Source organism: Hylaeus volcanicus, chromosome 1 (genome assembly GCF_026283585.1).
Source record: "Hylaeus volcanicus isolate JK05 chromosome 1, UHH_iyHylVolc1.0_haploid, whole genome shotgun sequence".
Lineage (NCBI taxonomy): Eukaryota > Metazoa > Arthropoda > Insecta > Hymenoptera > Colletidae > Hylaeus > Hylaeus volcanicus.
Genome location: NC_071976.1, coordinates 24,569,928 through 24,597,417, shown reverse-complemented (window position 1 = coordinate 24,597,417; position 27,490 = coordinate 24,569,928). Strand labels below are relative to the sequence as shown.

General features: G+C 45.4%; 1 protein-coding gene across 1 annotated transcript in view; it reads right to left on the bottom strand.

Moving 5' to 3' along the window:
* LOC128872178 (palmitoleoyl-protein carboxylesterase NOTUM) overlaps positions 1-26,680 on the bottom strand; it is a 30,617-nt gene extending 3,937 nt beyond the window's left edge. Inside the window, exons 1-6 of the mRNA XM_054114624.1 lie at positions 26,092-26,680; positions 3,586-3,952; positions 2,247-2,307; positions 1,771-1,994; positions 1,196-1,405; positions 464-740 (exon numbers count right to left, since the gene is read on the bottom strand). Of these exons, the coding sequence (XP_053970599.1) occupies positions 464-740; positions 1,196-1,405; positions 1,771-1,994; positions 2,247-2,307; positions 3,586-3,952; positions 26,092-26,109 (1,157 nt within the window). The 5' untranslated portion in view covers positions 26,110-26,680. The remainder of the gene's footprint in view (positions 1-463; positions 741-1,195; positions 1,406-1,770; positions 1,995-2,246; positions 2,308-3,585; positions 3,953-26,091) is intronic.
* Positions 26,681-27,490: the final 810 nt, after the last annotated feature.

The following is a 27,490-nucleotide window of genomic DNA, read 5'->3' as shown; positions in this document are numbered from 1 at the left end:
TACTAACTTTTGTGGATGTTTGAATTTGATTTCTAGTGGAAGTTTTCCAACCAAGAAACAGCTGATGCTGATGCTCCAAGGAAAAAATAAGACCAGAACGTGGAACAAATTTTCTTCATACGGGGCTTGGTTCTCAAGAAAATCGAGTTTGAAGACACGTAGATAACGGGGCAAACGTGCTTGGCACGTCCCGGTAGTAAAAGGGCGCCCCGAGCAGTTTCAAAGTTGATTTTCTCGAATACGGAGCCTCGCATGAAAAAATGTTGTTTCACGTTTCCGATGTATTTTTACATGAACATCATTTTCTCGTCGATTGGATTCCGCATTAAGCAACAATTTACACGAAAATCTACTATCGTTTGCAATTTATCATGCGAAAGTCATTGACAGAGGATCTTAATCGATCGATTCAGGGATTTACTGGGAGATTTATGGAATCGTTACGACGGATCTGGATACTAACTCGTTACGGTGATTCCCGATTGGCATTTGTTCCCAACAATGCAACGCTTGTGCCAAGGAAACTTCGTCTATTTTAACCAACTGCCAATCCCTCTTCGTCAGGACGCTGTGACTAATGCAGCTCGGGGCAAAGACCGCGGTAACGTTTTCGAAGGTCTGCCGCAGGCTGTCACCCATCTTGTGTATGTAATCCCATTGCTGCTTCGTCACCGGTGCACCCACGTTGTCGGCTGACATCTGCGCCTCGTCGAACAGCCATTGAAAAACGAACAGGGGCGCTATGATTTTCCAGGAAGCAAACATTTCCGTTAGATGCGGGCGAATTTCTCGCGATGTTTCCACTAATTCTAACACACTGTTTCAGAACTGAGGAATACAAATTGACAGAATATTTTGAAAAAAAAATTGAAAAATCTTTTGAAATTAAAATTAAATGTGCACAGTTTTTGTTTTAAGAAACAACGTATTTGAGTATTTCTTGTTTCTTTTTATTATTGTAATGACTTATATTAATGGAGCAAGTTTGAATTTATACAGTTTATGTAGTTCTGGAACACGTTTTGTGCGTTCTATTAAATGTTTTCTTTCAGAGCGTCGCGTCTTCATTTCAGGAACTTTGTATTCATGGCTCGCGAATAGCCAAAGAAATTCAATTAAAAAAAATGGCTACATGTCCTTGATAATTATAACTGCAGGGTTAAATTAGTAAACAACAAAGTAGACATCTATTTACCAGTCAACGTTGGGTACAGCCTGTATCCGAAATAGCACCTCCATGGTTCGTGTGGATGCTTCAAGACGCAATTGTGTGGCATCCGGGCCTTCCACAGTTCCATCCCCTTGTGAACTGCATCCACGGGTGACAAACCGTTCGGCGAGTAGGGAGCTCTGTCCAGAAACCACCCTGAATCGGACACACCCCTTATCGCGATGTGTTTCAATCCTGCACGAACAAACGATAGTAATAAAAATTAAATGTGCACGTCCAACTCTTAATTAGCTCCCTATTCATTTTAATTATTTTCTATTTCTTCTTAAAGAAATTCCAAGCTGACACCAGGTTAAAAATCTTATTTATTCCTAGTCGATTTCCAAACGATCAGAAGGAGAAATTGAAAAATTAATCGTTAAATATCAAATTAAAAAATTGACAGCATGTCTTGTTTAGAACTCTGTTATATTGTTTATGGAAGATACCTGGCCCTAAACTTTCCAATGGAATCTATGGCTAAGCAGGTTCAAATAATACGCGTTTAAATGGTGAATGAGCTCAGGGGTCGTTGAACGATCAAAGGGAGCCTGCCTCACCTAATTCATGGCGAACCAAATTGTGCACGTGATCCAAATTCAACATGACACCGGTTCCACCCGCGCTGCTGCCTGCCAAAAGAAGGGAGCTAGCGTTTTCAAGACCAAGCGGAATGAGGTCCCGCACCACTTGCAATACGATCTCCGCCCCCATGAAGGAAAACATGTCGTTCGGCGAAGCCCTGGTCCCGCTCCAACTGTCGCTCGTGCAATAAGGGACGAATCTGGAGAAACGAACAAGCCACGTCACGATCATGTCCTTATCTATCCTTCTCAATCAACTGGATGGAATTAAACGTGTTCGAAAGCTTTGTAATCGAATTAAGTATTATGAGGTGCTTGGGAGTCGAATTAAAAATTTCGAAAAGCTTTGCAATCAAACGCAATTGAAATTAAGAAACATCAAAGAACCCTATTTTGTGAAATTTGGATATTTATAAGGGTTGGGTGTTCTGGCCAAGATGGACAATACCTACACGTGATTCGCGTTCCACCAGAATGGATTCTCCTCGGGGTTCGCCGAGAGGAGACCGCCAACTGTAACAAAATACAATTTTATTATTAAATTACAACTAGAATCTTTGCAGAAAAAAAGATCGAAGACTCGGGAGGGATCAACGTTATCTCGAAGAATTCGTCTCTAAGTTTAAAGTTTAATTTAATTTCGACGAGAAACTCCAAATATTTTATTATACAAATGACATCTCAATTATTAAGAACCTAGGTTTTTAAAATTGCCTCGATTCAGGAAAATCTCAGTCGCTGGAGTAATACTTCAAGGTAGTGTAAGCATTCGAGCTACCGTCGAATGGAGTCGCTGACCAATTCTCAAATAAAAGTTTGATCTTTTATAGCAGCCATCGCGCTAAGCACTGGGTTGCAGCAGTGACCGCGATGTATGTACTTCTTGGCAATGTGAGCATCAACTGGGATGATGATTACGCTCTCACTTAAAGGCCAATAGCGGTTATCAACCCCGTGAGGTTACATAGGAAATTTTTAGTACGTGGAAATTTCTAATGGCTTGAGTGCTTTCTATGGGAAAGTAAATTACAAACATCGGTGTATTCAAAGGATTTAAAAGATTAAATTCCTTGGGAAAATTTATGAATTTAGCTTGCACAAACAATGGCAGACCAGTAAATTCCAGACAGGCTGAAGTGACTTAGCCCACGTAAATTCCACTTCATTATTATGGCATTTTTTTAACAGCTGGGTACATGGGTGTGACGAGATTCTGCGTGGGTGTTGCTTTCTAAGAGTGCTTTTTTCTATTCAGTAATCCTTATAATACTTACACTCATATTGTTAGTTGACTTTATAGAGTTGTAAATGTTGTAAATGTAATATAGTAATACAAAATTGTATTCGTGTTAAAGACAAGACTACATGTTTGTACCGAAGAGAACCATTCCAATCCAAAAACTCTAATCTCGAAATAAAAATATTAAATATCGGGACAATTACTTCGGGTTATACTTATAAGAAATCTCGACCAAAAACTGACACAATCTAACCGCCGAATAAAAAAATAAGAAGAATCCTTCTTGAAACAATGTCTTTGGGTCACGCGATACAAAACCCTGACAAACAGTGAAACAACTTTCCTCAAAAACCTCTAATTCCCTAGTATTATAGAAAATACGAAATGATCGAAGTATCCCGAACTCGAAGAACGAGAAGAACGCGTCGCGTGCGTAGAACGCAACAACGCACCTTGGACGGAAAAAAAGATCGCGGTATACCGTTCCACGGAAATGTTAGAAAGTGTCAGCCACGGTGAATGCACGAGTTCGTAAGCGGAAGGACACTCACCGTCGCGTGTCTCGGGCCACTGAGTCGACGTCATCAGATGCCTCAACCTGAGCCACCTGTTCCTGCAGCTCTTGTGGTCGTAGCAGTACCAGCCACCTTCCAGGAAAATGATCCACCTCTTCGAGCCGTGCGACTTCCGCAGGTAAAATCCCGCCTGGGATCCGTCGTTGCAAGTGATCGACCTGTTGCTCAGGTAGACCCTCTTCAGGCCCCTCTGCTCCTCGAGCCCGTACCTCTCCAAGATCTTGATCAGCTTCTGGATCGTGTTGCTTTGGATCGCTGGCGAGCCGGCGGACACCGAGACCGTGTTCGTCGGCTTCTCCTCGGCGGCGATCGTCAACACCAGAGCCGTCAGGCACACGGAGATCTAAACAACAATGATTGGAGAACTATAGAACATTTTTAAACAAATTGATTGTCGTTTGTAGCCTTGAACGTTCAATGTTTCGAGTCTTCGTTAGTATATACAGGAAAGGTAGATGTAAAAATGCATCACATTCTTGAAATCGACTCTTTGTGTTAATGTTGATAAAAAGGAAGGAAAGTGGTTCGGTGTGAAATGTGTAACGTTCAGCATTTAATAAAATTGCATTTTCCGTACAATAACCCGCCAACTGGTCATTGGAAAAAGAATTCGCCGTTAGATGGAATTACATCGTCGAAACTTTTCTCAATTTTGAACATATAGGAGGGCTGGTCATAATTTATGGAGGGAGCGTTTCTTTCGAAATCCTCGAGGGGCAGAGGTGGGGTACGCGGCGTACGAGAAGGCAACTTTGAATTTCGTAGCAGATCGTCTGATAAACATTTACATATTCCAGCAGCTTTCGTCGATCCCCCGTAACTTTTGCGTGAAAAATTTATCCACGTCAGCCGTAAACTCGCTCGGCGTAACGAGATTGAAAAATTTCAATTTCGGACACACGGCGGGAATCGAATTAACGAAGGTCAGTCATTTTCGGGAGTCATTTATAAACTGAAAACCTCGGTTAATCCAGCGTTAATCATCGCCTAGTTTACGGTAACGAGGCGAGATGCCGTGACTGAGTGAACAGAAATGGCGAGTTAAGGAGATAAGCTCTGCTCTCGTCGTCAGTCATCCGCCGTAGCTCGAGTATGCCCGAACCATCACTCGACTTGTTGGATAAATATCTCTCGGGGTGGAATATTGTTTATCGCGAGGGTGATGTTATTAAACCAAATGGATCCCACTAGCGTGCTGGAAACAAACGATAAAGTACTTTGAGCTGCAACATTTACTTATTAAAATGTCCCAGAGGGTGGATCAACGAGGTCAGGTTTTACAGCAGCGTTTCCAGGTGCATTACGCACGTTCGTTTCCTCATTACACGCTATCTCGAAGTATTCTCTATAAAATGTTTTATCATAATGGATTGCTTATATCATGCACGTTTATAATTTTATAGAATATTTTATCTTTGTACTTTATAGTACGTACTATGTTTATAATGTACTCTTTATCAAATATTTCGTCTTTATATATAAAGACATATTTGAAATATTTGTTAGAATTTGTGAAATATTTCTTACATATAGAAATATTCAGATACATGTCTGAAATATTTCTTATAATTTCTTTTAATGACAATAAATGGAATTAATTTTTTAGACTTGTCTTTTGGTTATCTTCAGGTATGCAGGAATATTAATAAAACCCACCAAGAAATAACGAACACCGAGTGAGATAAATGAAATTAGATACGAGCAAGATAAAATTATTGAACCATATCTGTGATTATAAAAAAAGAACAACATTATCATATTTCTTCTCCTGAAAACATAACTTTTCAGTCTAATAAGCGTCACGAATAAATCGCCAGCGCGTTCTATTCGCCATGTAGGTATTATTCGAGTGATATGTCGCCCATCTCCGTCGCAGAAGGCAATAACAACGTCCGAGCAGCGTTAACGAACGAGGAACCAGCCGCGGGAATAATTTAAAAGGAGGAAACCTCGGTCCTCTGCGGCGCCACTCTCTCCTCCTCTTCCTCTTGTTCACCGCTTCATGCCCGGTGTGTTTCGCCACAACCTTCCTTCAACCTTTCTCCTTCGCATGTCTCTCTCTTCTTCAGTGTTCTTAAATCTCTTCCTCTTCCTCGCGCAGCCACCTCTATCGGGATGCCTGGCTACTTAGGATCAAATTCCAGCTTCCAGAACGGTAGCCGGCGGCGGAAACACCTCGGAAACAGAAGCTCGTTCTGCCGAGCGACCAGATGAAAGGAAGCCGCCCGAGCCACAGTCACTGGAAAGGAGAAACGTTATTGCGACGCAATTATGATCGGGCATAATGGCCCGCGAACACCCGGATCGGTCCAAGAGCACGTCCACGACGACGCCAGCGGCGAGAAAGGGCCTAAATAAGGAGCATCCGGCGAGTGGCCGAAGCTGATTTCGAGCGAGGTAGATGTTCGACAATGAAGAACAACGTGCTCCTAAGGTAGGCATGAAAAAGACTTTCGATAAAGGTGAGGTGAGGTATAGGTAGGTACAGGTTTATGGCTATTGCAGGGGGGCGAGGAATTTAACTGACTAAAATTTTGTTAAATTTTTGAAATAACAAAGCACCACCCGAAATAAATTCTAAATATATTTATTATTTTAAATGGCGAATTTCCACGTAAAGTGAGAACGCGTAAAACTAAAGGCTCCCAGGTTGAAAAACACGCTCCGCACAATTGCCGGAGATTGGCCCCGAGTCATTCTCATCGCTCTCTCGGAGTCCGTTAATTATGTGCCGAGTATTTCCGCTCGGGGAAACGGAATCTCTAAGCCAACCCCGGTTAACTACGACTAATCCGTGCAAAGTCGACGTAGAATCCAGCCAGCCAGTCGTAAATATCATTTACGCTGCTCCAACGTTGCGGCTCGAGGGGTTCGCCGCGTTGCCCGGAAGGAAACTTCTGTTCCTCCGCCGCTTCACGGTCCGGTGACGCTCGATCGCGGAAAAACTCGGGGAAATCGGCTCCCCGTAGCCGTGCAGGGGACGCCAGGCGTCGTTCCTCGTCGATTTTACGACCGGGTCGTCGCTGCGAGCGTCATTCGCTCTTTCCGACAGAGGCCGCGACGAATTCGAACTTTCTGACGGATCGTAAATAAAATTCACGGCCCAAGGCCCTCCCACGCTTTGCGTAACCGCTTTATTATGCCGTAAATCAAGTCGTCCCTGCACTCGAGACCGCTGTTACCGAGAACGGGGGGGTGGTAGGGTTTCTCTGCGCGTCGCGTCGGACCGTTCGCGAAAAACCACCTGGGATGGAACGGAAATCGCCCCGTGTGAAGCACCCTTCCAGCCCTTGAGCGATAGTGACACGTAAATCCCCGCTCGAGTTGCTTTAATTCGACGCCGTTACATCCCCTATTAATTTCGCACGGTTTAACGCGCGACGCTGGCGTCGTAACGGATATCGTGCTTTACGGCGCGGACAGGGGCGGTTTTTGGCTAGGCACCTTCGTGTCACTCATTCGGCGAGCCTGGTTCGATATTTTTTGGGATGAACGAACTGCTGCATTGGAGATTGTAGACTTGGGAGATTTCGTTCTAGATGGAGTATTTTTGATCTACGTCCCTTGACCTACGTGCACATATACACATACCTAAGCTTCAAATTATATCAACGCTGTTACCAACTAAAAAAATGCTGCTACCATTCAAGAACATTGGAACCATCTTAGAACAAAATAATTTTTCCTCACGCCATTGCAGCGATCATCCAGCAATCCCGGAATGAATTTCTATCAGGATATCACAAAGCTCGTACTTCTGACCCACTTAAATTTATAATCCACCCTTAAGTCCACGTATAATTCGGACATCCCTCTCGAAGAACTCGGACCTGTGCTTATGAAAGCCTCCAGTCGTTCTTCTCGTCTCTGTAGTTTGCCAACTCTCTTCGCTTCCCTCGTTCTCCCTGGTCCACTCTTCCGCGTCCGGGGCATTAGAGGGTGTCCTGGGCGTGAAGGTGTCCGTCATGATTTGCCACCGGGCGCATAATCCCCGTGACAAAGGCCGACAAAGTGACGGCTGTTACTGGCCGCCACTCTCTATTCAGCCCGTGGAGATTCCGGTAGCAGGTAAAACGTTTAAAGATTCCGAGTCTTCGAATCGGAGGATGAATCACGTCGCAAATAAACGGCTACGGACAGGGCTAGACTCGACCAGGTCGAAACGGTCGACTGGTTTCGCTCTGGCTCCTTTTCTTTCCCTTTGTTCCTCTAGTTTCGTTCAGTCTTGAACGGAATTTAATGAAAGTAACGATTGAAAGGAGCGATCGTTAACGAATAAGATTAATTAAGACCAGAATTTGGAGGTTCTATTTAGGTTTGAAGCTCCAACGGAGAAACATGGCTGCCAGACACTAACTTCGATCAAACTTTCATCTTTTAGGATTCTTTCCAATTTTTTTGTCATTCAGTAAATTCAAACGGTTTTAATTGTAAAAGGAATGAAAACGATACGCCACATTTTATAAGTGATCCCAGAGTTCAAGCTCTTCCCCAAGTTCGAGATGAATTTAGGAACACAACCATCCAGACTGAATGGAAAAAGCGATTCTTCATAGATTGAATTTCTCGTGACAAGCGACCTGCACAGATTCTACACCAGCGAAATGAAAATAAAAGTCGACGAGGTAAAGCCGATGAAAAACGAAACGTCGAAACAAGAAACGTTGGTGCTTGACATTTCTCGGAGAACTCAATCCGTTCGCAATCTCTTCCACTTGGATCCAATAATTTCGTTTTCAACGAGTAGTCCAGTATGACTCCATAGACTACTGTGTGAGGTATATTTTATTACTTTTACATGATGTTCTTATAAATGAGCAATAAATCCACTCTAGGATAAGAATGGATAAAAGTACTAGAAGTACTGGCAATAGAATGCTAAGAAAGCGTCTTGAGTTGCTGGTAGATGCCAGAAAAAACGTACTCTAGTGCAAAGGGTTAATTTCGACATACGAAGTTGAGCAGAATGTCTACTCCTTGAACCAAACAATGGCAGGCTAATAACCAGGTGAGAATCCGAATTCTGAAAATCCAGCCTCGTGGTAACGCCGGCGGTCTCCATGCTGAAGACTTTAATTAGATACGCAGCGCGCCGCGGAGCCTGAAAATCGCGACTGCTTAATAGACACGCGAGCAAACGACATTAAAACTCCCTCTCGGGAGATCGCGTTAGGCGGCAACGAGAACGACGACGCCGGAGGGGAGATCTCAGGACGGCGCTGACAATTGCAGTCAATCTCGGTATAGAGCCTAGCTAACAGGTCCCTAGGCGGGTAAGAGCGTTCGTCGAGAGTTGCGGTGTAAGATCGTTAAGCCGCGGTAAGCTCGAAAGCGTGCCACCGAGCCGCGTCGTACTCCTCCTCGCCGTCATCTTCGTCGGCTTGGTGGAAACCCCCTCCGAAGAAGCGGCGACGGTTTCTGTGTGCACACGCGGTTATGGTAATGCGAGGTTTGCGGTGCGTGTTAGCCGGCTGCGTGAGCGGCCCTCGTAATGGTAACGAGACGGTCTCTCACCATCATCATCAACATCCGGACGACGAAACACGATGCGAACGATCAACGACTGTTGCGGGTTCCGAGACCGCGGCCTCAAAGGTGCCGACCGCGATCCGCTCGCTGGCTATTTTTAACTTGTTTTCGCGTCCACCGTGAGTACCGAGGCACACCGGTGCTCTGTGCCTCGTAAGCATGCATTCGATGGAATGCCACGCACCACCGGCCACACCGGAGCACCCGCGAAACGAATCGACCTTCTGGAAAAAAAAGGGGCTAGCCACTTCTCCGGAGACGGGGATGCGCCGACCGTGGAACAAAGAGGCTAACGAGGAGACGTCGCGCTTTCGGCGATTTGGAAGCCTGGGTTGATTGGTCGGACTTCTGACACTTCTTTTTTTTTTATTGGGGGAGAGAGTTGTGGAAAGCGGTGAGCATTTTGGGGGTGGTGAAGTAGGTTGATGAGGAGAGGCGACTGAGGGGTACTTAAGGTAACCAGAAGGTAAGAAGAGGTACTTTTAAGGCTCTTCTCATGAAAGTACTCTATCGTGATTTAAAGTTGACATTCGAGAACGGAAGCAATCGATACAGGCTCATGCCACAGGGGGCATTGTGCTTAGGAAATGGTTCAACAATTTGCAACGCCCTAGGAGGAAAGGAAGAAGACATGACAGATCGCTGCTTGGACTACTTGTAAACCTGGGAGATCGATCAAAAAGATTCTTATTAGCCCTAAACCTACCACGACCGGACGAATGACTGTTTGCAAATTTTTGTATACAGTTCTGTGGTGTTCATACTTCATTAAAAAATCATAGAAAGAGGAGGGTGAATTTTCATAACACTGAAAAGCATATTTCACTTATTCGTTTGAATAACAAGTGGCATGTGTAGACACGTGGAATGACCTAATACCATACAAGCGTAACTCCTCGCCATTTGATTAGTACCTTGATTACTCGACCTGGTAACATGACCCCCTCTTCATCAATCCAAGTTTCGCTGCACCCAGAAACTCCCAAACGCATCATACTGTTAATCTTAGTCCACGTACCCAAGAATACCATCCGTTGCCTGCCAGAATACCCTCGCGAATTCTATGTTCCCGGGGCCTCGTCAAATTCTCGAAAGCACGCGATCCGCGGCGGCGATAAATATTCAGAAGCCGGCGGGCGTCAATATGGATACATTTGCTAGGTGGTTTCGCAGCCCTCGACAGCAAAGCGTTACTAAATCTCCGACGAGCAGCCTCGCTCTAGTCCGTCCGACATCTATCCTCGTCGACAGCTCAATCGATGGAGCTGGCCACGATCGAGAGTCGCATATCTCCTGCCGGCGGAACGGAGCCGAGCGGCCGTAGCCGCTAAAGAGGCCGACAAGCCGGCCCAAGGAAGAAGAAGAAGAAGAAACGTGCGCGGAAGATCTCAAACGCGCCGTCCTCCGTGCCAAAGATACGTTTTCAAGCGTCGATCGCGCTCCTCTCCGACCGACCGATGAGTTTCGAGCTACCCGATGTCGATGGCCTCGTTACGGGCCGAGGTTACGAGTCCTCGACCACGAACTTAGGCTAGGCGAATGCCATCGACTCTTCATTCCGCGCAATTTAGTCCTAGGATTTGTATGAGATGATGGCGACTCGAAAATTTGTGGGCTGCTGGGATCTCTGGGTCGATCAAGTTTGGGCATCCTTTATTTTGAGAAGATTGGTTTGATTGGTTCAACAATTGCAACGTCCTAGGATGAAAGAAAGAAGACACGACGGATCGCTGCTTGGCCTACTTGTAAGCCTGGCAGTTCGATCGAAAAGAGCAAGCTTTCTTCAGTGACATTAGAACACAACTCCTATTTCAACATTAAAAAATGAAGTATCCATTCTTCACAAGATTGCAGATGTCAAAACCATCCACCATCCTTCAGTCCGAACTCGTCCAAAAAATGAATATCTGTCATCCAACCTGCAGAGTTTTCTAAGCTTCCAAACTTCGTTTCTGTCACTCATCGGTAGCTTCTATTCCCACTAAATTGAATTGTTTATTCTAGGAAAAATCGTAGACGTTGGGCCCAAGTCAACTGAAAGTTAAGTCGGCCGAAAGACGACGATATGCAGCTAATCCGAAGAAGAAAGGATAGGCTCTTTCCATCGCGAGACAACGATCCACGAATCCCAAGGATCGGCTTCCGTTCCGTTCGTCTCGCGGAGATCGCGCGCGAAGATAGGTCAGCAGGTGTTTTCTGCGGTTCTCTCCTTACTTGCAACCCGTTGCGGTTCAATTTAGCTTTTTCTTATTTATTTCGGACCAGTCGGTTTGTGTTCGTTCGGAGCAGGTACGCGGCGTTAAATGTGTATAGAGCGAGACACCTGACGCTGGAACATATACGTTTTTTCCCTCCTTTTTCGGCGTGTAATATGGCTGGTGTAATATTGTTACGAGTTGGTCACCTTCTACAAGATATTGTGTAACTCAGCCTTCGAAATGAAACTGTGTATACTTCTTGAAGTTTTGCTACGTTTCATTAAACTATTATTAGTTGTGTACGATTACGTTTGACTAATAAATATGTAAACATTCTAAAAACAGTCGTACAATTTAACAAACTGTAAAGAGTTTTTCGTGGTCATTCCATAACTCAGAAATCTAAGAAAAATGGTCTCGGAGTTGACTACCTGCATATAACCAAATTGCTTGGAGTGCAAAGGGTTGAGTTACAGTGGGATATAAAATGCTGCAAAAGTAGTTACTACTAAAAGTAAACAAGGAAATTTTTCGCAAAGAAAATGGAATTACCCCAATCTAATGGACCCATGATCGCATGGGCCAGATCTGCCAGCATTATCTCAGGTCCCTCAAACTTCTGGGTTTGCATTGCGCGCAAACGCAAGCGGGACCAATCGCGAAATCTGCCGGCTAGGGCTTCCGGGGGAAAGTCCGGGGGCCGTTTTCACGGTAAATCGCGGCAAAAGGGGTTCGCGTAGCCGCGTCCAAGAGAAGTGCGTTGATCCCGGGTCGCCTCGGAGAAGACCGACCGATAAATTAGTTGCCAGAAGATATCTCCTTCGCTTTTCCTTCGTTCGAAAGGCGCACGGCGGCCAAAGCCGCGGCAGGCCGAGGCGAGGCGAGGTAGGGCAAAGGCAGTCATATTTCAGCCCTTGTTAGGCCGAGGGGCCCCCGCCGAGACGGGATGGGGAGAAAATCTCTTTGACTCGCCGCTCCGCGCCTTAATCCACTGGCGTATACCCTATCTTGCCACCTGCTCCCTCTTCCTTCCTCTGTCCCCCTTCTACTACCTCTTGTTCTTCTTCTTTTTCTTCAAGTCCACCCCTCCCACCTTTATCTCGGACTATCCACCTCTATCTTTCACTTCGTCTCTCTCTTGCACTCCCTCTGTCCCGCTTCTGCTGTCTTCCGCGGGCTCGTCGGGCCTTCTCTCTCATCCTCGAGTCCTTCACCATAAATTACAGGGGATATTATGGCGTGCCTCTACCCCCTCTTGTCTCTTGTTCCGGATGCGAGCCGGGGTACGCGCGCAGGGCACGTTTACCCTCGTCGCGGCGCAATTTTTGGCTGCCGCGGCGTTGATAACATGTTTCGCGAAACGACTCGCGAATTTGGGGACGGTGTTTGGGTTTTAACCCTTTGTACACGAGGCCTTTTTTTCTGGTATCTACCAACAACTCGAAATGCTTTCTTAGCATTCTATTGCCACCAATGCTTAATGTTAAATATTTGTTCTAACGAAGGGTGAGATAAGTTATTCTTGTAAGTGATAATGGATGTAACATTTAACTCCGATTAAACATATAAGGAGTAATTTTGTTCTGTCATAATTGTCAAAAATGAAATGGATTCATTCAATGGAGAATTAAGGAGGTCAGAAAATAAATGCAAGAAGATTATATCTAGGGGTTGTGTGTTTAAAAAAAAATGTAAACATTCTTGTTTACTCCAAAAGTAACCGATAGCTTGTGACTGAGATTGAGAAAAGCTGGACGGCTTACTAAATACGAACGTTTAGCGGTACCATCGGTAAGAATGAAGATGTTGCTGGTTCGTAAAAAGTAGCAGGATAGCAGCCGAAAAATGTGGAGAAGAAACCCCCGCGAAATTACCAGCTGTGATCGAAGTATTTTTCTGCGGAGGAACGGATGATGATGATGTTCGCTTTGTATGCAATGACCGTGTTCGCCTCTGCTTTGGCGCACGTTAAAACCGCAATTCGCACAAGCTGAGATTCGGAGGTATCCCTTCCGTGCTGCGAAACCGCAAGAATCGCGATTTCTGACCCTTGAAAATTGCCGAAATTACCAACTCTGGCAACAAACATCCGAGAAGGGTACAAAGTGTTCGTCGAAAATATTCGGCGGAAACTTCACCGTTTTCCTTGCATGCTTCCAAAACGGAGGCACGAATTTGTATGCTAAGTGGAGAATAATCGTCGATGAAATTGTTCAATGTTCACGCTTTCCTGCGATTCGTTTTACGGTTCATTATGTAATCGCGGTTGAGGGGCCCCGGGTTCCGAGAAACCGTCGCGTTCCTTTCCCCGTTTTTCTGTTATAGAAGTGACGCGGTAACTGGTTTAGCTCATAATTCCCTCGATTATCTCCTGTTGACGTTAATCGAGTTCCTGGATACAAATCACGACAGATGGATCCCGCGAAAAACTCTAACGATGGAGCGAAGCTGAAGCTGAAACAGGAAATTTTGATTTTGAGATAAACTACGAAATACGACTTTGTCAGATATTAGAAGTTTGTTGAGAATCTATTGACATTGCAGTTGATGTCGAATTTGTCAAAGAATATTATATAGCATAAATAATAAACAGGTAAGACCTGACAGTACTGTTGCGCTATTTGTGTTTGTAACTTCATCGAAATTCAAGCATTTCATTCAAATTCATTTTCTTTGACACTTGACTTTTAGAATTAACTTTTTTAGTTCTTCAGTGAAGAGCACTGTCACCCATATATGGGTGACGTGGCGATCAACGTGTAAAATATGGAATACTACCGAATTTTACAACACAAGCTCATAAAAAAATGAATACACATCTTGCCGAGCAATCTAAAACGAACGATCCCTCAAAATGAAAAATTCCTTAACCGACCAAGCCCCGATTCTCCAAAACACAACCGATATCCCTCCTCGATTGCATCCTCGCTACCAGACCAGGAGCGAATGAACTCGTCAATTTGGAGTCTTAAATAAGAGGATTAGGTCCGAGGTTGGCCAGCGCTCCAACAACCGTATTGATTCCGGAGCCTCGCCGTTGAAAGGACCATAATTGGAGCAAACTGTCCGCGGTTCTGGTTAATTCGCCGGAGAAGTTAGCGCGCACGGCGATCACGTGCACCGCTCGAATCCACGACGTGTTCGAGGTTTGGAACGCTAGACCCCGGAGGCGGACGCGATCGCCGTGGGCAGAAATCTATCGGGGCGAGCGTGCAAAGTGGTCGCGAGTGTGGTGGTTTGGCACGGTGGTCGTGGTCGTCGGTTACGGTGGTAGAGATCGGCGGTGGCGTTGGTGGCGCTGCGGCAGGGCCGCTGGCAGCGTCGGCGACGGCAATGGTAGCGGTGGTCCATCGGAGTAAATATATTGGATGGCGGTAGGATTGGTGGCGGTGTCTTCCGCTCTCTACTTGAGCCGCGTGCCCGCTCGCTCGTTCACGCCCGAGGTGCGCCTTTGATGTGCCGCCTACACCGCGTTCTTGCTAACTCTCGCGCCGCCGACTCGTCGGGATTGTGTTTTTCTTTCGCGGCAAAAAGACTCCCCATCCTCGTTCCACCACTCCTCTCCTTTTCTCTCTTCTGTTCATTTTTTTTTTCTGTTAGCCAAGCAACTCGCGCCCAGTAATAAAGGAGAGTCCGGAAAAATCGTGACGAGCGACCGGCAGCCTGGTTGAATCGCGACGCTTGGCCTTGATTCGGAAGCGAAACGAGACGATGCGAAACGGAGGATCGATTATCGCCGGTCGTTTGAGGAATCGACCGCAGCGGAAACGACGTTTTTGCGAACCTCCCCTCTTCCAGCCTATCCCGCTGCTCGCGGCGAATCCCTTCGACGGTCATGCCGCAATTTGCCGGGGAAATTTGTTTAGAGTCACCTGGAGGACCCTCTTCGGATCCTCTGGGTAGAGGGTAGGCGAAATTTCGTACTTGGTGCCTTTGTGGTGGCTTGCAAGTGATCGAATGGATGTAATGAAATGCAATTTTTGTTACGACGATGTGATGGTCTATTTTCAACAGTACTGAGGAGGAAGTGAAATTAATGAAAGCTGGCTTCGTTAGCTAGTAGTCATATTTCTAACTCGATCGCGCAGAAAAATGATTGTTGAAGGGTCGATACTCCTCGAATACTTATGCATAGGACGCACAGTTATATTTCTATTCACTTCCATTAAGACTTCAAACGTTTACGTACTCGTTTCTCTAGATTTCAACTGGAATTTAAGTTCTCAGTTTCGGAAAGAATAACATCACAGTAATTGGATGCTGAATGCCAAGGTCCATCGAAGTACTATCACTAAAATGCCAATAACTTTTGCCAGAAATTCCGTTTAATTACTTATTATATAGACTGTATGGTCCAGAGAGCACGAAAGCTACCCCAGGGAGTAAACCCTTTCCATTGGTGAACTGGCACGGACACGATTGTTACAAATAAGCCTTGTTTGCAACACTCGATCAACGAGAAATTTCACACCATAAGTGCACCGTAACCTCGCGTTTTGTCCCCCAGTGCATATTAAGGACAAAGGTCACAGGTACTGAATAATAGCGAGGATAACAACGTGTGAACTCGATATGGAACGCATGGTCAGTGGTGGGTCGAGATCAAACTGTACGTTTCTCTTTGTTCTCGATGTTGGTCCCCCGTCGAACAGGTCCTTGAATAGGTAACCATCTAGGAACTCCTATGCGCTGCTGATATTCGGTGGTTCAGAGCCCAATTAAAACCACAGGCACTCGGTTAATCAGCAATATTGGTCGGTGGAGCTGCGAACACGAACACGGACACGATTCCGTTGTCTGTCCCGGAGGAATAACTGTGTCAATGTCTCGAAGTTGCGCCACGAGAAGAACGCGGAACAAAGGCGTTCGACGTGGCCGCGAGGCAAGCTAGATACAATCGAAGTCGACATAGATGGACCAACAAAAGTGTTGGCACTCAAGGATGGGTGTCTATTCAATTTTATCGGTCTTTTAATAGCGTTCTTATGCAAGCTAATTGCATGTAGTTAAAGTAGAGTTGCTAATCTTCCAAATGAGATTTTCAGAACATTTTCGTGGGTAACTGCAGTAGCCACTAATTTCTTGATGGTTCATTTCATTTATTCCAAAGATATCCTTCTCTTTTTCTTCATACTCTCTTTCCTTTCCTGTCTAAGGATCTGTTTGTCGTGCATGGTTCCCTCACGGACATTCTTCGCGCGTGCTCGGCCCGCACGCGGACCTTTAGTGCATACGTACGCTTTCCGGAAGCCCCCACGAACTTCGGCGCACTTCAAAGGTTCTCTCCGTGTTGATCAGCGCAACGGCGTACAAATCGATAATGCGATTCATAGTTGCTCCGTGACGGGGTTTCGCCGCAGCCTTTTGTAACGCGGACACCCCGGCCGACTCGTATAATCGGCTAGAAACACGCCGACCGATGTAGACCTCTTTGCTTTGCAGGGCTTTAAGCGGGAAAGCTACGTTGATTCGCGTGTTAATCCCTCAATCGAGGGAGTCCCTCGCGACAACTGTCTGGTGATCTCCAATGTTCGACAACAGTTCATTTACATATGACGGATATGAAGAGTATCGGTTCCGTATTAATTTTAAAGAAATAGTAGTATAATTTATTTTTTATATTATGATTCGTACAGTTCTTGAATTATTAAGAAGAAGAAATATATTTTAAAATTCCTACGTTAAATACAATATTTGGAAATACTTTTGACTTTGCACTTGCCTTCCAGGCATTTAATTAATTAAATAGAAAGCAACGTCACAGGTAATGTTTGGCTTTGTTCAACCTCTTGCTTTGGAGTTCTTATGTTAACAGCAGACATCTGGTAGCGAACACGGTAAACGGAAAATTTGTCCAACCTCATTTCCATAGATGTTCCTTTGAAGTCGTTTCTGGTATCCACCGTCCAGTGCAATGGCATGCAATACAACAGTCCAGAAAAATAAACTAAGCCTATTCGAATCGAATCAACGCACAAGTTTATTTTTCTCGTCTCCGACCTCATTTCCGCATTTTGGTGAACAAATTTGATCGCGATATAGATGCTTTGATCGGTTAACTAATCGAAGATCATAGGTTCAGCCAGCATGGGTCGCTCAGGGATATTCATATTGACTAGCATTAATTGAAATCAACTATGTCTCCGGAGCTTGCTTATCTACACAGTCCAGTAATGTAGGTAAACATAGTTAAGGAATCCCTTGGGACCGAGTCAATATACATAACACAGACCATTACAGTACTATGATTTTTTATGTCGATGATCACATGACCAATATGTATGGGTGGATCAAGCAATAAGTTTGTCTAGATTAATTTTCAAAAACATTCTCAATGAAACACAAGTAGTACAAATACACTAGTAATCTTCCAAAAATTAAACGATACTTCGAAACTTTAAATATTTGTATGATACTGTACACGTTTAATTGTACAACTGTTTAATTAATCTTTAACGAATTAAACCATTTCCAATAATCGAAGTAACGATGCAACGGCGGTGTAAGTATCTGTCTTGAAGACAGTGTCTTCCATTGCGATGGAAACAGAACTCGAACTTCCAGTTCAGATGCAGTTTACGGAGGATGGAAAAGGTGACTGTGGAAAGTTTCTGCGCGTCAAAGGGCGTATGAGAGGGCACCTCAACAAATTTGCAAAGGGTTAGCAAGAGCACGCGTATTTATTCAGGCGTTCTCCTACCCTCGCTTCCTCGAAGACCACTGCGCCACTACCTTCTCGCTGTTCAGTCGCTTCCTTTGATTTCACCTACCGGTTCTCTTCCTCTTCTTCGTCCACTGCCACCCCTATACTCTTTCCTTCGGGGATCACCGTTGGATTCGATCATTTTCAACGTTTGTCTCTGTTTTGTCCTCGTCGTTCTTTAAGTGTGACACTTTTACCTTCATTATACTCCCCCATTCTTTCTTCTTATTCATATTTTTCTCTCTAACATATACTAACATTTTTCATCCCTCATTATAGATATTGTTCTTTTCTCTACCTGTTAATTGTTGTTAGGTGAAGGCTACCATTTGAAAGTTGAAACTTTTAATTTCAATATTTTCTGAATCCTCAAGTATTTGCAAACCAACAAAATCTATCATTTTAATTGGTTTTATCTTTCCTTCCTCTAAATTTTACTTTTCATGTCCAAATGTAATTGAATATCGTATAACTTGAAAAGAGCTTTTCATTCAATCCTCTAACCTTCGCCTGTTCCCTCTTGTCACAAATTTCTCCATTTATACGTCGATTATTACTCCGCCATCAATTATATTCACGTTATCCCTAAAAAATCTGCTTCCTTCGTCCTCCAATTTGCCAAGCATTTGTTACTTCTTCTCCCATACTCAATCCAGCCATTTCGCATCCCCGAGACCACCCCAAGCCGAATCTCCTCATTTTTATTTCACCTCTGCCTCGAGTCCACAAACGTCCCCGAAGCCGTCCTTCCTCTTATCTACACTTTGAATTCACACTTGCCCCTCATCCCTCCCCGCCGACGTCTCTCATCTCTCTCCGGGGCCATCGCCTCCTTCGTTCCTCCGTCTCCAATAATGTCTCAACATCAATCCCTCCGGTTTCCCTTCCACCCCCGAAACGAATCTCACAGTTTTCACCCCCTTCGCCCTGTTCACATATTTCCCACCCGTTCTTTCCACCGACCTCGATCCTCTCTATTTGCCCATCCCCTTTCCTTCTTTGTCCTCCGTTGGGTTTGCCGTCTTCCTGGCCCCCGTTCGTTGTTCGTACGTCCGTGTATATATCGGAGCCAGCGTCTCGGCGCACAGTCGGTTCACCGTACGGTGGACCCGAGGAGAACCGTTTGATCTCACCGCCAGAGCCAGATCGGCGAAAGGCCTTTTTCTGCGGGCTCCGAGAGAGCTTGAAGCCGACCTCAAAGACTTGACTGATGACTTGCGGCCACGACGACCACGCGGGGACCGGCACTCGGGCCCCGCGAATCGACGCCGAAGAAGGAGAAAGGATGAACGGGGAGGAAGATAGACGGACGGCGAAAAATAAGTGGAAGAAGGTGGGTCCCATCGCGCAGGCTCGATCCCGATGTTCTAGCGGGGAACACCGATATTCCTGGGAAGACGCGTGCCTACTCGCGTGTCCAGCGTTTCGGGATTCCCCCGGCCTGCCGGCCCGGGGGGCCCAAAGGCCCCGCTCGTCCTGACGATCGCGTTACCCCCGTCGATCTGTCCTCCTTTTTCAACGATCAATTCCTGCCTCGCGGGGACAAGCCGAGGGGACCTAGAGGGAAGTTTTGTGGGCAACGAATGGGAAGATAGAGGAGTATATCGTACACGAAGGGAGAATATTCCTCTTTGGGTGATTGGACGAATGTGAAACTCTCCAATTATGATAGAAAGGATCTTGAGACCCTTTTTTAGAACTCCTGGAAAAATATAGAAATTAATTCTGTATACGTTCTTTGGTCACCCCATTTAAATTTCTTTCAAATGCACCGTCGACTTGAATGCGTTTTACTTTTAAAATAGACTGCTCCATAGTACAGGAACAAGAGATTCCTCCTAGTAGAATCAATTTTTCACGGGTCAAGCAACGCGAGTCGCGACAAGGTTTTCCATATCTCGTGTAGCAGCTTCCGTAGATCCTCGAAGTGCCCCATATCATGCTCAGGAGACAAATGGCTCCCCATTCTGACCCCTTTAACTCACCATTTGCGCAAGATAAAGTTGCAACACGGAGGTAACCTCGCTCCTGCGCAACAGTTTCCCATTCGAAAAATGCGGACCTGTTCAAGCCAGAGACATTACAAAATTTAACTCTTTGCACGCGAAATTCTTTTTTTCTGGTGTCTACCAGCAACTCGAGATGCTTTCTTAGCAGTCTATTATCGCGAATGCTTAGATTGATTTCGCGGATGTAGCCCGATTCGTGATCGCACACTAATTTGAGATTTGAAAATCAAGTCACCGTTACCTCGTCGACAATCATTTCATTGACACTTGGAGTTCCAAAGAAATTAAACCTCAACAAACGTTAACGTTGGTTGATTTACTGCGTCAAACCTAGTGGCGACCGAGAGTTACTGCATCTCGAACGGATAGGGTTAATTCAAATGGGAGTTTCTTTTTTCTCCATTTTGAGTAGCATTACAAGGGATCTTAGATCAACTTTCGGGAGTGTCGACGTTGTTCCCCGGCCAAGTGGCGATCGAAAACGTCCGTAAGTCGGGGAGCCGTAATCCAGGGTGCGACTGTAATCGATAACGCTCGCGAGAATGGTCCTGCACGTGACAAGGAGGAAGGAGACCTGGCGGACGGGACCACGGCGGGGGGAGGGGGGAGGGGGAGGTGTAAGAGAGAAGGAAAGAAAGGGAGAGGGAGTATCGGGGGCTAGTCAGGTCAGCGTCGTCGACGGCTGGCTGGGCTCTGGGGTATACGAGGAAGAGAAGCGTTGTTCTTGGGCCCAGCGTTCGGAGGGGATGGCTCGGAGGAGAGGAACTGTCGGCTCCTTTGAAGTCGGTCGGTACCGTGTGTAATTAGGCCGCCGCTCCCCACCCCGCCCTCAGCCTCTGATCTCGCCGCGCTGTGTCGCTAATTGCTCACCGCCCCACGGCAGAAGCGTCATCGTCGTCGTCGTCGTCATCGTTATCGTTATCCTCGTCCGCGTCTACGTCAGGCTCCTCGTAGTCGTCGTGGACGCCGACGCCTTTTCACCCGACTAGTCCTCTTAAGTGTAACGAACTAGACAACCTGCACCCGTCTAACCCAACATCGGTCGGGCGCTAATTCCGAGTTGGACCGTTTCGTCGGACGTGCTTCGGTAGCCAACTGTAATTTCCTGACCAGAAGCGTGGTTTCTTCTGGCACGAGACGAAACTTTGTTGCGTTCCGCGCGTGCACACGATAGGGAACCCAGCCCGAAGCGGTGTTCGGAAGAGGGCTCTTTTGGATACGCTCTCCCATCGCTTCGACTATCGGTAGGTGGAAGGTGGATTGAGGAGAGCAATGGCCAGGGAGATATGTGTTTGATGGTCTCTGTTGTTCTTGGGCATCGGTGGATATCGATAGTCACGGATGGAGTTCGAAACAACTGAGCTCATTTTCACTTTTTGAGCAAAGTTTGGGAAAATAAAGTCCCCCTATAATCGAGAACGGTGATTATCCTCACTGCTAAAAAAAAAAAACATTAGTGAAATAATCTAACCATTCCATGACTGCACAATTGGGAAGTTGCAAGAGTAGTCATTGAGCCCCTGTTTCTCTTGAAAAAATTATAAAAATGGATGTTATTAAAAGAAACTTCTCTCGAGTTACTTTTGTTATCTTTCTACTCCCTTTGGAATGGAGCTCAAATTGAACACGAGTTATAGTTTCCCTGGAATGTAGACTCGAAAATTGTTGCTTCCCACGAGAAGTTCCATTCGTCGTGGAAGCTTTCGAGAAACCAATAGTTTCCCTGTCTCGGGTACAGTTAGAATTCTTTACGAGCCTGTCTAACGCCACTCCTGCAATTTTTTACGTTTGCATTCCGACTGCAGCGGTCTCTCGGTCTTTAGGAAAAATGCTTGGGTCCATAATTCCCGTCTTGCGACGAGACAATGACTCGTATTCAGGACATCCAGCTAGGTAGAAAGGCGCCGGCGAAACGAGCGAGAGTTGCGGGCGCCGGATATGCTTTCCTAAACGAGTCGCGTCAAAGTTCACGACATCGGTAAAAATCATCTAAACCGTCGGGAAATATCGAGCACCATTTCATTATTACTATCACTTATTCCATTCAATAACGTTTGCGATATAAACTGGCTCCTGTGAATAATTGCTATTACATTTCTGAGACTTACGTACGTTTAAGTAGAAGATGTATGTACTTGAATTTAATATTTAAAAAGAGATTGAAATGCAAAAACACACTTGTGGATAGAATTAATTTCCAATCATATTTGGAGTCGGGTTTTATATTATATAGTCATTAAAAAAATCTGTTTAAATTAAACGATAGGTTTGATATTTTCAAAGAAATGCCATTATATGTAAACATGTACTTGAATAAACTTTATACCTGCTCGTATTTATAATGAAATATTTATTTGAAAATATCAAACTTACCATTTGATTTAGACAGATTTTTTTAATAGACATACAAGGTGCGAGTATTTATGAGACTGAGTGTATGTAAAGTATAGAAGTAAACAAAATACTTCCCCATATAAATATCAACGCATACATATTATCTCGCGACGATTCCGCCCTATTTCGACAAAGCAAGCTCACGAAGCATTCTCAAAGTCTCTTCTTCTCAAAGAGGAGAACATCAATCGAGTGTACGAATATACGCAGAGGGATTCGGTTCGCGAATCTCTCGGAAAACACACTTCTGGCGAAGTGAAACTTGTCGCGCACACGGAGAGAGGGGAGGGATGATAAGAGATAGATGAGCCCGACGATCAACGAGGAAGACGGAGAGGGAGGAGACGGATGAGCCCAGAGAGATTCGAATCGATGCGCCGACTATGCGTGGCGCGCGAGATCACAGACAGAATCCCGACGTAAACAGGCTTAAACTGTAATCTCTGCCTTTCGGCTCCTCTCAGTGGAATACTTGTTGCTCCTCTACCCTTTGATGTCGGTCATGCACTGCTCCAAATCAATTTGGACTCATTAACGGGCTGGAACACGGTGCCAAAGGATATCCGAGCAAATATCGCGTGCCATTAACCTTGCCTCTTTTAGCAGGTGCCGCGGTGGACGGGCCGCAACAGAGCTCTTTCAGGGCTCGTTCCTTTTGTTCGTCGCATTCGATCCCCTGTTTCAGGAGACGCGATTTCGGAGTCGATTCGCCGTCTGGCTCGCTTCTGGATCGTCGCTCGATCGCGATTACTCGACGATTCGGGGCTCCTGAAATCGGATTGGGTTTCCCGCGTTCCAGGAGCGATGGGAATTTTTAGAGAAAGATCTGAGGACTGGGGGGGAACTTCAAAGCAGCATGGAAATTCCTCGCGGAGCATGGCGTGTTTCACGGGCAAACGATTGCGACAGGCTATGGGGCCGTGGACGGATTGGTCCTTTCGTGGGTGGCTGGGACTGTGTTGTCAGGATTTTGAACGGAGGATATTTCTTTGGAAAATACATCTATTGTATATTGGTAGCATAAGTACTGAGAAATGAATTTTAATGATGTAAAAAATAAAGAGTTATAGTTGTAGTCTTGATAAGGAGGACTTGATGTTATGCTGTACTTAAAGTCTGTGAATAACCATGTTATGTTTCATTTTAAAACGGATTTTGTACATGGTGTGGATGATATTGTTTATAAGTATAATATAAAATGAGGCATAAATCTTAATGAATATATCATATAAAAATTTAAACTTCCTGAATTAAGACGAAAAAAATGATTGTAAACTGAGAACAATTTCTAGACAGTTCACTGGAATTTAATATTAAGCTACGTATGAATATACTAAACTTTTGGCGACAGTAAAACGGATTAATAAACATTGCAAGGTATAAAACAGTCACCATGAACGATCCAGCCACGATTCTTCTCGTCAGTCCATAAAATAATTCGTCCTAACAATCCAACAACTCCGAACCGAAAAGAGGCTCCAAAAAACACTAGCTACGAGTCTCTAAAAAAACAAATCGTTTAGTTTTACGAGACATCGTAAGTTCTAAGACTTTAATTAAATACAGAAAACTCGATAAAACCGCGGTGAATTATAATAAAACCGTCGTTCGGGATCCGGCGGTACGTCGTCCACGAAAATAGCGGAATTCTCGAGACGATCGGCGTTATCTCCGTGCTTCGATAAATTAAAATAAAATTCCTTGGACGTTGAGCGACTCGAAGAATTCAAATTTAATTGATCGTGGATAGGATGATGCGACGAAGGAGAGAGTTTTGGCGCCACGTACCTCGTGACAGAAGGCACCCCACGAGCTGTCGGCGAAGAACGGCGATAAATTTAGGCGAGCCGTGCGGGCCTCGCGGTTTGTCGCGCGTGTCTAGAATCGCGCGTGTAATTTATTACGTGTTCGAGGATCGCGTGCGGCCACGTTCGGGCACATGTGCCGCCTACATAGCTGGAACTTCGATTGAAGTTTGAAGAAGTTGAGGGTTCTTTGCTCTTGAACCTACTGGGTGAATTATTGCTGCATTTTTTTGGTGCAATTTAATTAATCATAGTTCTCATCACACATCACGCCTTACATTATTTATTAATTTAACTGAGTTCATTGTACCGATATACATCTGTGTTGTACAATATATGTATAAGATGGCTGCTTGGGGCATGGGCCTTCATCGATGCTAAACAGGACCGTTGGTAAATACTAAAATTTCTAAGAAAGGTCAAACGCAAAATTATTATTATTTTCTCTAAAGGAAGGACCATAAAAGTGTATACAACAGGAATTACGAGCATCACAACAGTCTCCTCAAGCCAAGAGAATTTATTCTGCCCATTGATTCTAATTTTCACCCCCTTAAAAATGTCACATATTTTTAAAACGGAGTACGTCCACATCAGAGCCGATTATTAAACCTTGCTCCCAGCTTTTCCGTCAAAGTTCTGTTAGTTTAAGCAACCATCTCTGAAATCCCGTCACAAAACGTGTGGCACCGATTAAACAATACTAAATTGCGCCGTGCTCGCGGGCCAAGACCGTGAACAAGGGCCTGGAACAAAGGCGAAAAAGTATCTCGACGGGGTGGGCGTGCTGGCAAAAGTCAAACGACCCTTAGTCGCCCGTGGCCGGAATTTTGTTCAAAGGCTTTCGTTAAATCGTACTTAAAAGTTAAAGCTCGAAGCGTAAGCAAAGGATCTGGCCAACGGGATGAGGCGAGGTTGGAACGGAGGGAGATGGAGAAGCATAACAGGAGGCCGTGAAAGCAGAACCTCGAGATGATCAAAGAGCGTTAAAAGAGGATCGGGTTTGTCTTGCCGCTACTCGTTTTACGTTCCGCGTGCGTCCGGGCACATCGTACACGCGTCATCCCTGCGGCGAAATAAACACCTATGAAAATCTACTTTCCCCGATGATGTACGCGTCTTTAGCGCTTTTGGTGAAATTTTGGTATTACTGAAAATTGGGGGGAATAATATTTGGGTAGAAGGTATATTTAGATCTTCAAGGCGTAATTTGTTGAATGTGTCGGTAAGATTTTTATGTTAATGCTAGACTTTTCAGGGTAGTGCGGATACTGTATTTTTAAATTGGAGAAGGATTGAGCATATCGATTCAGCGATACAATTTGCATCCTATTTTGATCATTGGTACCAAAAATTGGAGCAAAAGCATTATTAATGGTTAAGTAATTTCAAAAAGAATTAGCAGTTCTAGTGTTAGGAGATACTCCAGATAAAAATTTAGAGTACAAATCACAGTTTGATTTTGGAGTAGGTATATAAAATACTGGAGCAGGTATGTAAAATATTTAATGATTGAGTAATATCAAACAAAATTTTAACAACATGGGTTAAATTCAACTGTTTGATAGTTGTAGCGTTAAGAGGGTCAAATATCGCCAGAATGATACACAACATTTTGGAGTACATAGAATTATGAATGATGAAAACTGAATTCTTAATAACTTAAATTATTGCATTTTTATTAATGTCACCTCTCCAGGAACACATTCCAAGCTCACGAATGTGAGGTCACCCAGGTAAATCCGTCCACGTTACTCGATTTACAATTCATCCCCTAGATAAAAACATCTCACAGTTCCATACTGTGGCACTATATCCAATAAAATCCAGACGACAAAACTCACCTGAATCTCCGTCCTCATCTTCGCAGTCCTCGTCGCCAAGAAGCACACAATTCAGGGGTAGCTCCGTAGAATCCTCGAACGCCTAGATCACCCCTCGATCATTTTCATCTGCTCGAATCTGGTTTCAAACGTACAGTCTTCACGTATCGCAAACACTACCGCGCTCGGTCATTCTCGTTATCGTGAAACCGCGCTCGCGCGAGATCGTCCAGCTGGTGACAGCAGCAGCCTGATCGAAGAAACTGGCGGTGGAGGGTTGTGAACGCTGGCCACGTGGTGGCAGAACGCATGAAAACACGAGGACCGGGTGCGGCCTGGTCTGGGCTCCGACGCACGTCCCGGTTGACGGTTCGCGGCGCACTGCCGCCACTTTCCGCTTCGCACGCTTCCTCTTCTTCTCCTTCTTCGTTCCTTCCGCCGCAACGAACCCTTCTTCCGAGTCACGAGGACCCGGTGCGCGCACGTGCCGTGCCACAGGCCGAGAAACAGCGACTGACACCTCCTCTTCTTCGCGCTTCAACCTTTCTCCTTCGTCGTCGCTTCTCTGTCTTCGCCCCGCCGTCCGGGGGCCCCTCTTCGTCGCCGGCGGCCTCTTCTTGCTCTTTAGCCGCTTGTTTGTTGTGGGTGTTTTCTTTGGCGGCCGCCTCCGAGCCGCTCTTTTTCGTACCCGGAAGAGGAGAAGAGAAGATTAATCGACGGGGACTTCTCCGGGGCGAGAGGAACGTTCTTCCCGATCTCGAGCTCTTTCCCTCCTCGATCCTGGAATTGATCGACAGCCGATTCGAGCAACACGCGAGGTTTCTTGGGATCCTTGGTCTTCTTTCTTGGTAACGCGATGGATTTTTCTTGTCGACTCCTCCGACCCTTTTTAGAGTCTTAAAATCGTGAAATCGTGCCACTGAGTTGGTGCGCTCTAAGCATCGATCTGGAGAATCTTCATCCAGAAGTTTATGTAGAAATTCGTTGACGATTCCTGTAATTTCTTTAAGATACAAAGGTGTGATGGCTCGAAGTCAGTTCCTCCTCGGGTGTTCGTGGCTTCGACCGGTCGGTCGTTTCTTCTGCTGGCCTTTGCGTTCGGAGACGTTTCAGGTACGAAATTTCGTTCCGAGTGGCTGGAGGCTCCTTGCGCCATCGGAGCTTGGCACTGACTGACAATCGGGCCAGGTTAAACCGCGCGAAGTAACCAGACAACAGAGTGTCGGGGCGGGGGGAGGCACCAGGTCAGGGAGAAACGGGCGGAAAGCGACGGGAGAGGGGCGTCGGAGAATCCCTGCCACGTGGAGAGTTGTTTTGATTAGAAATTACGTCCATCGAGCTTCCCCCACTCGGAACAAGAACTCAGGTGCGCGAGTTTACAGATTGAAATGTACCAATTATGATACTTGGATGATTTTTA